The sequence below is a fragment of the Leucopleurus acutus genome, assembly GCF_964270905.1.
Source record: "Leucopleurus acutus genome assembly, chromosome: 3".
In the NCBI taxonomy this organism is placed as follows: domain Eukaryota; kingdom Metazoa; phylum Chordata; class Mammalia; order Artiodactyla; family Delphinidae; genus Leucopleurus; species Leucopleurus acutus.
In genome coordinates, this window is record NC_139145.1 from 5043890 (window position 1) to 5055665 (window position 11776).

General features: G+C 58.9%; 1 protein-coding gene across 1 annotated transcript; it reads right to left on the reverse strand.

Annotated features, from left to right (window-relative positions):
- Nucleotides 1–821: 821 nt before the first annotated feature.
- KHSRP (KH-type splicing regulatory protein) lies at nucleotides 822–11422 on the reverse strand. Its single transcript, XM_082836612.1, has 19 exons — nucleotides 10834–11422; nucleotides 9007–9103; nucleotides 8335–8373; nucleotides 7941–7980; nucleotides 6956–7005; nucleotides 6595–6666; nucleotides 5753–5810; nucleotides 5270–5444; nucleotides 4991–5089; nucleotides 4558–4656; nucleotides 4328–4430; nucleotides 3505–3605; nucleotides 3265–3409; nucleotides 3027–3187; nucleotides 2836–2945; nucleotides 2323–2411; nucleotides 2038–2238; nucleotides 1854–1931; nucleotides 822–1772 (listed from the first exon to the last, which is right to left on the reverse strand). Exons 1-19 carry the CDS (start codon nucleotides 11089–11091, stop codon nucleotides 1495–1497), a joined length of 2253 nt encoding a protein of 750 aa, XP_082692738.1. The 5' UTR covers nucleotides 11092–11422; the 3' UTR covers nucleotides 822–1494.
- Nucleotides 11423–11776: the final 354 nt, after the last annotated feature.

Genomic DNA, 11776 nt, shown 5'->3' on the forward strand with positions numbered 1-11776 from the left:
TTTTAATATATATATATATAATTTTATAGGTTTTGTTTTGCTTTTTAATTTTTTTTTTTTTTTTTTTTTTTTTTTTGCAGAGATTTAGTTCTCGCTATCTTCTATGGCTGGCTCAACATGAAAGATCCCAATTTTGAAAGAAAAAAAGCATGTGAGACACACAGAATGAGCGAGAGAGCGAGAGAGCGAGAGCCCGGCACCGCCTGTGCTGCAACCTCCAAGCCACTCACAGCGAGGGCTCCCCAAGCACACCCCCTTGGCAGCCATCGCTCTCTCGACAAACAAACGGAAGAAAAACAAACAAAAAGCCCCCAAACAGAACAAAATGGAAAAAAAATAATAATAGATTTTCACAGATGAAGAAGTTCACATTCATTCGATTCATTGAGCCTGCGGAGAGGGAAGAGATAGGAATTGGTCACTACAGGAGGGGAGGCGGGAGACTGGGGGACGGGGGCGAGGAGGGGGCCAGGAAGCCCCTCTCCCGAGCCTGTGGCGAGCGCAGGCCGAAGGATGTGTCTGTAGCTGTCTAGTCAGTGCTCCGGGGCTCGGCTGAAGTCAGACTGGCTCCCTGATGGAGGAGAGAGTGACACAAAGGAAGAAGAAGCAGGGAGAGAGGGAGGGAGGGGGAGAGAGAGGGAGGGAGAGGGAGGGAGGAGGGGGGAGAGAGAGAGAGAGAGAGAGAAAAAGACAGAGAGAGAGAGAGAGAGAGAGAGAGAGAGAGAGAGAGAGAGAGAGAGAGAGAGAGAGAGAGGGAGGGCGGGAGAGAAGCACTCAGGGCTGGGAGCGAGGGAGAGGAAGGGAGGGGGGAGGGGCCCTGTCTTCAGGAAGGAGGGCTGGCGGCCCGGCGCATCACAACATGACAGTCAGAGATCACGGTGTCCCCACAACACCCCTGTGAGGTAGGTTGGAAGGTGGCAGCGATCGTCATGCCCTCTTCACAGACAAGACCAGGACACAAGGCAGGCACGGGAGCAGAGAGGCCGAGCCTGGGCGGAGCGGGAGGGCCCAGGCCCCTCGGCACCTCCCCACAGCCCACGGGAGGAGCCACGGGAGGAGCCACGGCCAGGCCACGGCCGAGCCGCACGGGGCCGCTTGCAGTACACACAGTCACTTGGACACGCGGGGAGAGATCGTGGTTTCAAAAATAAAAAAATCAAAAGAACAAAAACCATGAAAGTAATGCAGAGCGGGGAAAAAATATCCGTTTTCTTCCCAAGTGGCCAGATTTTGAGTGAGTGAGTTAGCAGCCAGGATGGCGACCAGCATCTGAGCGGACGGCCTGCCCCCCACCCCCAGGACTACCCACCAGTTCAACAGTTCCTCCTTTTATTTGTTTCGCGCGGTCTCCCCCAGCATCATGACAGCGTTACACAGGAACAAGCGGGCCGGCGGAGGGAGGCCTCTTCGTTTAACCTCTGGACCCAGCACACACTTCCCCCGGCGCGTGGGGACTCCCGGAGACCTCTGGCCACGCGGCCCCCGCTGCAGGCATCAAGGACACACCCCGCAGGGGAAGGGATTTCCGGCGCTACCCACTAAGGCAGGATGGACGGTAGCCGGGGGTTGGAAGGAGAAAGGAGGAGGAGGAGGGTGGCAATTCCCACTTGCCTGCTGCTGTCCCTGCTGTGTGGGTGGAGGCTGGGGGCCGCCAGGACCTGGAGTCTGTCCGTAGTAAGCGGCTTGCTGTCTGTAATATTCGGCCCAGGCGGCACTGTAGTCTGGCTGGGAGCCTGGGGGTGCTCCTGGACCCCCTCCCGTGGCCACTTGAGCTGTGGGGGGGCAGAGGGCGGGTGAGTGTGGCCGGCACGAGGGCGAGCCCGGTCCTGCCCCCCGCGGCCCCGCCGGCTCACCCTGCTTCTTGTAGTACTCCTCCCAGGCCTTCGTGTAGTCCTGCTGCGGGGGCGCGCCGGGCTGCTGGGGCTGCTGGCCTGTGGACACAGGCTCCAAGGTCAGAGCCCAGCCTGGGGACACGGCCACCTACCCGCCCACCGCTCGCTGGCTGACCCAAGCCCCCGCCGTGGCCCAGGCACTCACCGATCTTCTTGTAGTACTCCTCCCAGGCCTTAGTGTAGTCCGACTGGCCGGCAGGTGGAGGCTGAGGGGGCTCGCCCTGGGTGGGCGGGGCCGCGGGGGCCGGTGCTGGGCCTGGCACGGGGCCTGGGGGCTGCTGGTAGTAGTGTGAGTAGTAGGCGGCCCAGGCGGCGTTGGGGTCTGCGGCGGCAGCTGCGGCTTTATCTGCGGGAGGAGGACGTGTGGGCTGAGCGGTGGCCCAGAAAGCTGGCCCCTCTCCGCCTGCCCGGGTCGGGTCCTTCCACTTACTCGGGTCGTGAGGAGCAGGCGGCTGCCACTGAGGGTAGGTATTGCCCCAGCCCTGGGGTGGGTACTGGTGAGGAGGGGGGCCTCCAGCACTGCAGGACGAGAATGGGGAACACATGAGCCAGGTTGCTCCTGGGTCCCCACAGAGGATGGCCACAGCTTGGACGGGGACCCAGAGCACCCCTTGAGTGGCGCTGCGGGTTCCTGGCCCAGGGAAGGGCATGAGATGACCGATGCAAACGCCACAGGCCGTGCTGACTCAAGGAAGTGCAAGTCCCCGAGCGCACCATGCATGGATATACAAGTGGGTGGAGACCAGGGGCAACACCTGTGGCATCTTTTAAGAATGTGTCTGTAAACAGGGGGCCAGCAGGGATCATGTCTGGGGCCAAACGCTCAGCACTTCCACGAGGCGGGGCTGGCCATCTCAGCGGAGGGGACACAGGGTCTTCCAGTCTCCCTGCCAGCACAGCCCTACCCCACCCCAAACCCCAGGGAGCCGGCAGGGATACTCACTGAGGGGGAGCCCCGGGTGGCCCCTGATTGAAGGGCCCGGGGTTGAAGGGTCCCATGGGGCCGGCAGGGCCTGGGCCCCCGGGGCCTGGTCCCACTGGGCAGAGGGGACCCTGGAGGAAAGAGAATCGGACAAGTCAGTGGAGGGGGAGAAGGAGCCGGGCCCAGGCTCCCAGAGCCCCTCCCCAGCCCACCTCGATCTTCTCCTCGATGAGCTGCTTGGCGTGGTCGATCTGCTGGGGCGAGCCCCGGATGATGAACAATTTGAAGTTGGGGTCCCCGTTGGGTGGCAGCTGCCGGGAGATCTCTACAAAGGCGCCCGTCTGCTGGTTTATGGCTTTCACGTTCTCACCACCTGCGGGAGCCACAGGCCATGAAGGGAGGGTGGGAGGAGAGCGGGGGAGGGATGGGGCCCGTGGAAGGGCTCCTCACCTCGGCCGATGACCAGCCCACACTTGTGAGTGGGAATGGAGAAGGTCATCTCCCCACCGGGAGGGCCCCAGTTGCCTTGGCCTCTTCCTCGACCTCGGCCCCCTGGGGGCATGCCAGGACCCCCTGGAGGGCCCGGGGGACCACTCTGCAGGGGAGGGAGGAGATGGAGGATTAACACAGGAATCCAGCCTGGCCCCTCTGTCCCCACCAGCCCTTCTCAGCACAGCCGACGCCACCCACCCTGAGGCTCTGGAGGAGATCATTGATGATCCTCGCGGCGTGCTCACACCGGTCTGGGGGCCCCATTATGTGAGCTATCTTCTCAGGACCCGTCCCATCATCTGAGGCAGCACCCAGAGAACAGAAACGCAATTATAAGAGAAGCACAACTCCAAACCCCCGTAACACCGCCTCTTCAGGGCAGAAGCTGGGCCAGGCTAGGTGTCTGAAATATCTCAGCCTCAAAGTGCTGCTCGCCGCCCTCCACGTATTCAGGGGCCGAGAAAGGCCGGCGGGCCCACGTTGCCAGAGAAGGAAACCAACCAGCTAAGGCAGGGTGGTGGATGAGGCTTCTTTCTGCATCGGGTATCCCCCAGAACTAACGGATGCACTTGACAGAACTCAGAACTGACAACATATCTCTCAAAAGCACAGAGGAGTCCCTCCTCCCCACAGACCAGCCACTCAGACACCCTCACTGCGGTTGGCAGGAGCCCAGGGCCGGGGCCGTGCAAGCTAACCCAGCCCAGGGGCCCCGGGGGCTTGGTCAGGAGAGCCCTCGGGCGGGGGAGAAGAAAGAGAGAGTTTGACAGGAGAGAAAAACACACTCCCCCCTTCGACTTGGAAAGCCTGCCTGTCACCCACTTTCTCACGTGGCTGTCCCACCGGGGGGGGGGAGGCGATGAGGCATGTCCTGCTGGTCTAGGAGTAATGAGGCACCGCAGAGGCTCAACAGGCTAACCCTGGTGCCAAGCTGCCCTCAGTGGACCCCAAGAGTGCTCCTCAGCGGACAGACCTGGTCAACATGTCCACATGCCCAGCGGACGCCCGGCTGGCCCCTGACCTTGTTTAAACTGTATCCGAACACCCGCGTCATTCTGGATCTTCTTGATCATCTCTCCACTCCGGCCGATGACCACCCCCACAGAATGCCTGGGCACTGGCACCTGAGGGTGGGTGGGACGCAGGAGAGTCAGCTGGGCTCTGTCCCCAGCCTGCGGCCCTCTGCTGCCCAACACCCCCCACCCCCTGCCCACCCTGGCACTCCATCCACCTGGGGAAGCCTGCACTCACATCGATGCCCCCGCCGATCCGGGATCCATACTCGTTCCGGTCCCCGAAGCCACCCTGGTCACGCTCCCGAAGGATGTCCATCACCATCTCACAGGCTTGCTGCAAACACACGAAGCACAGCGCTCACATAAGCACCGCTGCCCCACCGCGTGCCCAGGGGTCACGGGCCTAAGCTAAGGACCAGCGCACGTGTGCCGAGCTCTTTATCCGCCGCCCTAAGAGGCACATGTGGTGAGCACCCCCATCTTCTGGAGTTTAGGCCACCTGCTCACGTACAAACGGCCAGGAGGCAGAGTTCAGCAGAGAACAAGTCCTGGGCTGACTTCAAAGCCAGCACTCTCGAAAACCTCTCCACTTGCATATGAATCTCCAGCTCACCTGCCTGCCCTCTCTCTGCCCCAGAACCCCTCGCCAGCCCCCAGGGTGCGCTCACCTGTACTTTGTAAGGGTCTCCAATGATCCGGAGCGGTTTGTCCACGTTTGTGTTCTGGGATCCATCTTGGATCAAAATCATCTTCACTCCAGCCCGTTCCTTTACAGCCAAGGTTGAGAGTCAGTGCTGAGCTCTCAAAGGACTTTCTGGGGCGTGTGGGGGGCCAGGTGTGGTAAAAAAGGATGAAGGACCCTGGCAAAGCGGCTGCGGGCAGTGGTGTGCAGACGCACAGCCCCAGGGAGGAAACTTTCTTGGGAGGGGAGGGGCCCACTCCCTTACCTGCAGCTGCTTAATCGTCTCTCCACCTTTGCCGATAACCAGGCCGGCCTTCCCCGCAGGGATCATGATCTCCTGCACTGTGCCGTTCTGGCCCCCGTTGGCGTTGTCGTGGAACTGTCCTGGGGGGCCCCCACGACCCCGAGAGACGATGTCATCCAGCATCATCTTTGCTTTCCTGGGAAGGGGAAGAATGGGTATCATCACCTGAGAGAGGACTGGCCTGGCAGCTCCACCCAGGTCCCAGGGAAGGCGATTCCAACCCACATGGTCTGACAGATGACAAATGGTCCTGTCCTCGGGGGTGGGGCTATTCAGGCCCAGGTTCCCCAGATCTCAGGATTCATGGGAATCATAGTGTCAGGACAGCCCCCTGGAGAGGGCAAGGCTTGAGAGACATGGTGTGGGAGTCACCCTCAACTTCAAAGGGATCCAAAGGGCTTCTGCCACTCTCCTCGTCAGTGGCAGGCCCAGCCAGGGACTTACTGCACAGACTCTGGGGCTCCTGTCAAGGACACGCTGCGCTCGGGTAGGCCACCGCTGTCTGGAGAGAAAAGAAGACAGGGTCAATGCCTTCTTGGGTCTGCAGACACCAAGAGGACTTTCCATGGAGATGAGGAGACCTCCAGAACAATCAGTGGCTACTTCTGCCACCGTGCGGTGGCCTGACAGATCAATTTACCTCCCCAAACACTTGGGAGGCTGCTCTACACGAGGCCAAGGTCAGGAAGCTTACAATCCAGTAAGGGAGGCAAAACTTTTAGAAAAAAGATGAGATGGAAAGCAAGGCAGATTCCAGAAAGTCCCAAACCTGGGCCCTGTCCATCACCACTGATGACGAGCAGCTTCCAGTCAATGAAGGGCACGGGTTAGGCAGGGCGAGCCCTCAGAAAGCCCTGCAAAGCAGGCACTTGCCAAGGAGCAGGCAGAACTGGACTTGAACCCAGGCCTGACCTCAGCTCTTCTTCCTAATGAGCTCCCCTGCCTCACACATTCCCGCCTGTTTTCCACCAGGTGTTTAGCTCAGGTGGCAACATGGTCAGAGCAGGGTCTGGGGTGCAGCTCTCTGCACTGCATTCCAGCCCTCCCCACTCACCAGAAAACTGAAGAGAATAAGAGTTGCAGCTACACCTTGAGGCGCCAGAGCCTAGCACATAAAACGTGCTCAATGAACACCAGCCCGTTTCACCTCTATCCAATCACGGCAGTCAGAGGATTATGACAGAAAGCCCAAGAGCACCCCCCCTCCCCCGCCCACACCCCAGCCCCGCTCAGCTCAGCTCACCCCAGCCCAGCGCCTGTCCTGGCCCAGATCTGGCTTCCCATACCTGGAGAGATCTGCACTTTGCAGCCCGAATCCTGCTGGATTTTGTTAATCTGTTCGCCTCCTCTGCCAATGACTAGGTGGAGAAAAAGAACAAAAGCAGAGATTGAGGCGGGGAGCCTGGCGCTGAGAAGACTGTGTGGAGGGGGTCCCGGTCCCGCTGATGTTCGGGGGGTGAGGGTGGGGGGGTGGAGCAGCCAACTTGAGAGCTCCGCCGTCCCCCCGGCCAGAGAGGATGGGGACAGAGAGAGCATGAAATGGGCTCTTTCAGACCAGAGGTTCCCAGGCTGCCGGGGGCGCCTGGGAGACTGTCCCAGAGACAGGGGGATAACAGGCATCCCTGATCACGGCTGACCCACACTCACTTAGTCCCACCATGCCATCTGGGACTCTGTACTCTTCTGTCATTGAAGTCCTGCAAAGAGAGATGACGAGAGTCAGCCTCAAGTAGGAGCGAAGTAGGGGGGATGGAACAGCCAGAGGGCCTCCTGGAGAAAGACCCCCAAAGCCACAGGCCCTGCCTTATATGACATGGGGACCAAGCCCCCACAGGCCTGAGCAGAGTCTGACAATGGCTTGGGGGCTCCCTCGGCCCACAGAAGATCACCCAACCTCTTGGGGCCTCAGTTCCCCTTCTGGGCCACAAGAGGCTTGGTCTGGGGTGGTGTGAACCCCTGGGCCAGTGCCGCTCCACCGACTCAGGGCAAGGAGGAGAACTTGGGCCACTTTCACAAGAAATCTGATGGTGTCATCTGATGTCTATAGATTTTAATTAAAAAAAAAAAAACTGGTTTTGTATCTTTATCATTTCATTCTCCTAGTAAGTTGTTTTTAATGCATTTCACAAAACTTCAACCAATTGAAAAAAAAAAAAGAACAACAGGGTCCTTCACAAAGGATTCTACATCAGATTCACTGAGGTCATTCTGGGGCAAAAAGGTAAGAAAGACCCTCCTCCCACCCCAACCCCCCGGCTCCTCCAGCTCTCAGGGAACAAGAATCTATGGAAGACAGACGAGAAGGCCAAGGTCAGTCCCCAGCCTTTTCTAGGAGGAAGGAGAGCTGTGCTTCTGACTGTCCCCACTCCAAACAAAGGAAGCAAGAGGATGCAGAGATCCCCCTTCCTCGTTACAGCTAACAGCCACAGCCCTGTGCTCTCTACAGCCCCAGAGACAGTAAGTACAAGGGACAAATGAAGCTCCTTCTGCTTTTCATTCCTTTCCCTGGTCGACCAGCAAGGGAGACAAAGCCCTAAATGATGTGGCCTCAGACAGAGCCCTCCCTCAAGTCAGTACAAAAGGCCAGGGATAGCGAGGAAAGAAATGACATGTTCTCCAAATCACAACTTACCTGGGGGGAGGATGGATGGGTCCGAGCTGAGAACTGATGGCTGCAGAGAGAAAATCCAAAGGAAAGATTGGCCTGGCTCCTCTTTGGGACCCCAAACACTGCCGGCCCCAGGCATTCCTGCCTGCACGAGGGGCAACTAGCACGTATCACAGTGCTTCCGAGCCTTCCCGAGTGAAAGCAATGGAGCCCGCCTCAAAACCACACACACTCTGAGGTTTCTGCCTCAATTCCCAGGCTCTGGGTTCTCTAAAGCTCGTGGACCCCACGAAACACCACGAAACACCAAGAGCCTCCATGAAGGAGAGGTGTTGTCTGCTCAGTACTTCCAGCTCCCCAATGCTAGAAACCTAAAATCCAGAAGCTGCCCTCTGCCTGTGTCACCCAGTGGACTTACAGTCTCCCTGGGAAGCCAGTTTCTTGCTCTCCGGTTGGTCTGTGAAAAGAAGAGGATGTCAGATGCAGCACCCACCCACCCACCCACAGCTGCCTCAAATCTGATGCCGGTGCCGCATGTCCTGGCAGACAATCGTCCTGTCCCCCAGCCCCCACGGCAGAGCCAGGACAGGGGAGTAGCAGAGATGAACCCCTGAGGGAGGCCAGACTTCATCAATCCCCCGCCCTGGCACTCAGGGATAAGAAGCTCTTTGTAACAGGGGGAAAATTACGGTGGCACCCGAGTCCTTCCGGCTTAGGACCAAACCTGCCTTGGGGAAGTCAGGCTGATCACTGACTTGATACTCTGGGCTGCTCTGGATCACACTGCACGCCCCGGGGCTAGCCACACTGCACTGATGTGGGGCCTCGAGAGAACTGCCAACACTTCCCTAGCTTGGCAGGAGGGGAGGAACAGTCTTGAGAACTCACAACTTGGACCTGGTCACAATCAATCTGCCCTCCACTCAGCCACCTGATACCTCACGATAGCAGCGCGAACAAAAAGAGACAACAAAGCTGGGATCGCTGAGGTTTTAAAAGACCAAAATGGCAGCGGGCTCCCCCCACTTTGAACCACATTCAAACAAAGGCACCTCACTCTCTCCCCGCTGCCCCTCCAGCAGGTAGTTACCTCCATCTTCTAACTGTCTCTTTTGGCCTCCAAAACCAAAATCAGGAGTGCTGTTATTCACTGTTGTAGCGGCATCACCTCCTATTTTGGCTGCGATCTAGAAATAAAGTTTTAAGCAGAGAAAAATTACCACCCAAAACCTCCCTCCGTGGTGCTTAGATCGACTTCTCTGGTTCATTAAACCCAACAGGTCTTGCTGTCTGGCCTGGGAGTGACTTCCCCCAGATTTCGGTAAGAGCCTGTGGGTTAAGACCTTCTAGAAAAAGTTTTTACCCAAGGCCTCAGAGTTTAAGAGTTATTCAGGAATTTCAAAACTCCTTTTTCTCTATGAGATTTGTGCCTAAAGTGTTCGTGGCCAGAGTGTAATCCACACTGACTTGTTCTAGGGGTGAAAGGAACAGAAGTTCAGGTGCCAGGGAAGGTCCTCAGGGCCCCTCCTCCAGGGAGAACTTTCAGACATTCACTTGCCCGAGCTCCTGGTCCTCTGGGATGCTGAAGAGCACAATTTTCCTTTATCTCCCTCACCCTCATAATCTTTGCATTTGTTCAACAAATCTTAGGAAAGTTTTTGTTTCAAGGCATCTGAACCCCTCATTTTGACCAAAACAGAAGACCTTTCTCGGAACACATGTTACATTTTAGACACACGAACAGCAACATGAAGTAAACTCCAACCCAACAAATTTAAGACCAGAGTCGGCTGACAGAATTACAAGTTTTCCAAAGAAACACAGCCGTGAGCTGAGGACCTATCTTTTCACCTCTAATACTTTAACAAAAACAAAACAAAACAAAACAAAAAAAGCACTTTGAGCCAAAGCTCTTGGGATGCCTAGATGACGCCTTATCCCACCCCAAATGACAGCACCAACTCCCCTTGTTATAGTTGCTTCTCAATCAAGACAGTTTGGGGACAACCAGATCAAATGCAGCTTAGAACCCTATCCCACCCCAGGGGTGAAAGCCACAGACAACGCTGGGAGGAGAAGAGGGCATTCCCCTAACGGGACCTCCCACTGTGTCCTGGAGGCTTGGGGACAATCCTGAGTGAGAAAGCACTCAATGGCCTGAGCCCGGTCAGCTTCCTTTTCAAAGGGCAACAAAGTCCTCACTTTCTATGGGCCTCCTCCCCTCAGGCCATGGGGAGGCCGAGAATGGAGCCGGGGAGGTCACACACCAGCATGTGACACCTCCATGGAGTCATCATGCCCCAAAACACAGTGGTGGGACCCTTCCCTTCTCTCCCCAAGAGAGACAGACCACGCTTTCAAGTCACCAGATGCATCAAAAAGGGCCAGTCCCTAGGCCCACCCTCCCCATTTCAACTAAGTGCTTGGCCACTGCCTGGCAGCCAAAGGGTCCCCTTTCCACTTTCCAGGCTCAAGAGGACTTTTCTTCCCCCCCGACCCCGAAGTCCCTCCTTCCTAGGGAGCAAGCAGAAATGGGACAGGGTTGGGGGCAAACAGTGCTTTTTGCCCTGATGGGGAAGTGGGGGCACACAAGACCTCCCTGGAAAGGCGAGCCCCCTGCTTCCAGGAGTGGAGGATGTCCTAACGGGGGAGGGAAGTCCCCAAAGTGAGTCCCCGCGCTCCAGGTACCCTGCACACCCAGGGGCCGCTCTTGGGTGAACCCCGGACGACCCTTCCCCCTGCAGGGGGTCACCCCCGGAGGGGGCCCCACTCCAGGTGTCTGGGGAGGCCCAGGCCCCCGCCCACCGCCCCACGTGACCCCGCGGCGGCCCCGCCCCCCCCGCGACCCCGCGCGCGCACGTGACCCCGCCCCCTCCCCCGCCCGCGCGCGCGCCCCTCAGGCCCGCGGCCTCCTCACCTGGCGGGCCCGCTGCACTGCGTCTGCGAAGGCGTCCTTGCGGATTCCCGGGCCACCCCCGCCGGGCGGCTGCGAGGGGCCCCCGGCTGACCCTCCGCCCGGGCCGCCGCCGCCTGGACCGCCGCCGCCCCGGTCCCCCGCGCCCGGCGGGCCCGGCGGCGGGCCTCCCCCGGCACCCCCGGCTCCTCCGGAGCCCCCGCCCCCGCCGGCGGGTGGCGGCGGCCCGGGCGGGGGTCCTCCCGTGCTGTAGTCCGACATGGCGCGGCGGGGCCGGGCCTGGCGCGGAGGCTGAAGCTGAGGAGGCGGCGGCGGCAGCAGCGGCTCAACGCGGGAACAAGGCCTCGCTCCACACGGCCGCGGAGCACTCTGGGAAGCCAGCGGCTGGAAAGACGACGAGGGGGGAGAGGGACGCCCCCTCCCGACACCGGCTTGACGGACGGCGCCGCCGGGCCAATGGAAGGCGGCTGCTGCTCCCGGGACGCCAATCACGGGCTCTGGAGGCGAGCGGCCAATCGGAGTGCCGCGAGGGCCAGTGGGCGGGAGGCGCCGCGAGATCGACAGCTTTCCGAGGCAGTGGGCTGCGGGCTGCTGGCGCTGGGAGGGCAAATCGAGGAGATCCGAGAAGACCCGAGGCCCAATGAAGCGGGAGTTCCAGAATCGGTGGGCGGCTTCAGAACCGGATTGATGGCTCGGAAGAGTCAAGTGGACAGGAAGGAGGGATCTGGCGAAAGGCTTCTTTGAACGGCTGGGCGGGCATCCGGCGAGATAGTCGTCTACGCAAGCCAATGAGTACACATGGAAGGAGGTTTTTATAGAGATTGGCAATCAACGTACCCAGTCTCTGACGAGATCTGTGTGACGCGCTTGCGTTTGGACTGAATTACTTTCGCTCTTAACCAGAATCCTTTTCTAGTCCTGTCTTCTAAGCCAATGGTTGAGTGGC

What these genes read in the sequence shown, in the direction of transcription:
- KHSRP (XM_082836612.1), bottom strand. Translation starts at nt 11,091, where the DNA reads ATGTCGGACTACAGCACGGGAGGACCCCCGCCCGGGCCGCCGCCACCC. An exon ending in GAGACCCTTACAAAGTACAG is followed by an intron (nt 4,657 to 4,990) that starts GTGAGCGCACCC and finishes GTGTGTTTGCAG; the next exon opens with CAAGCCTGTGAGATGGTGAT. An exon ending in TCGGATACAGTTTAAACAAG is followed by an intron (nt 3,606 to 4,327) that starts GTCAGGGGCCAG and finishes GTGCTGCCTCAG; the next exon opens with ATGATGGGACGGGTCCTGAG.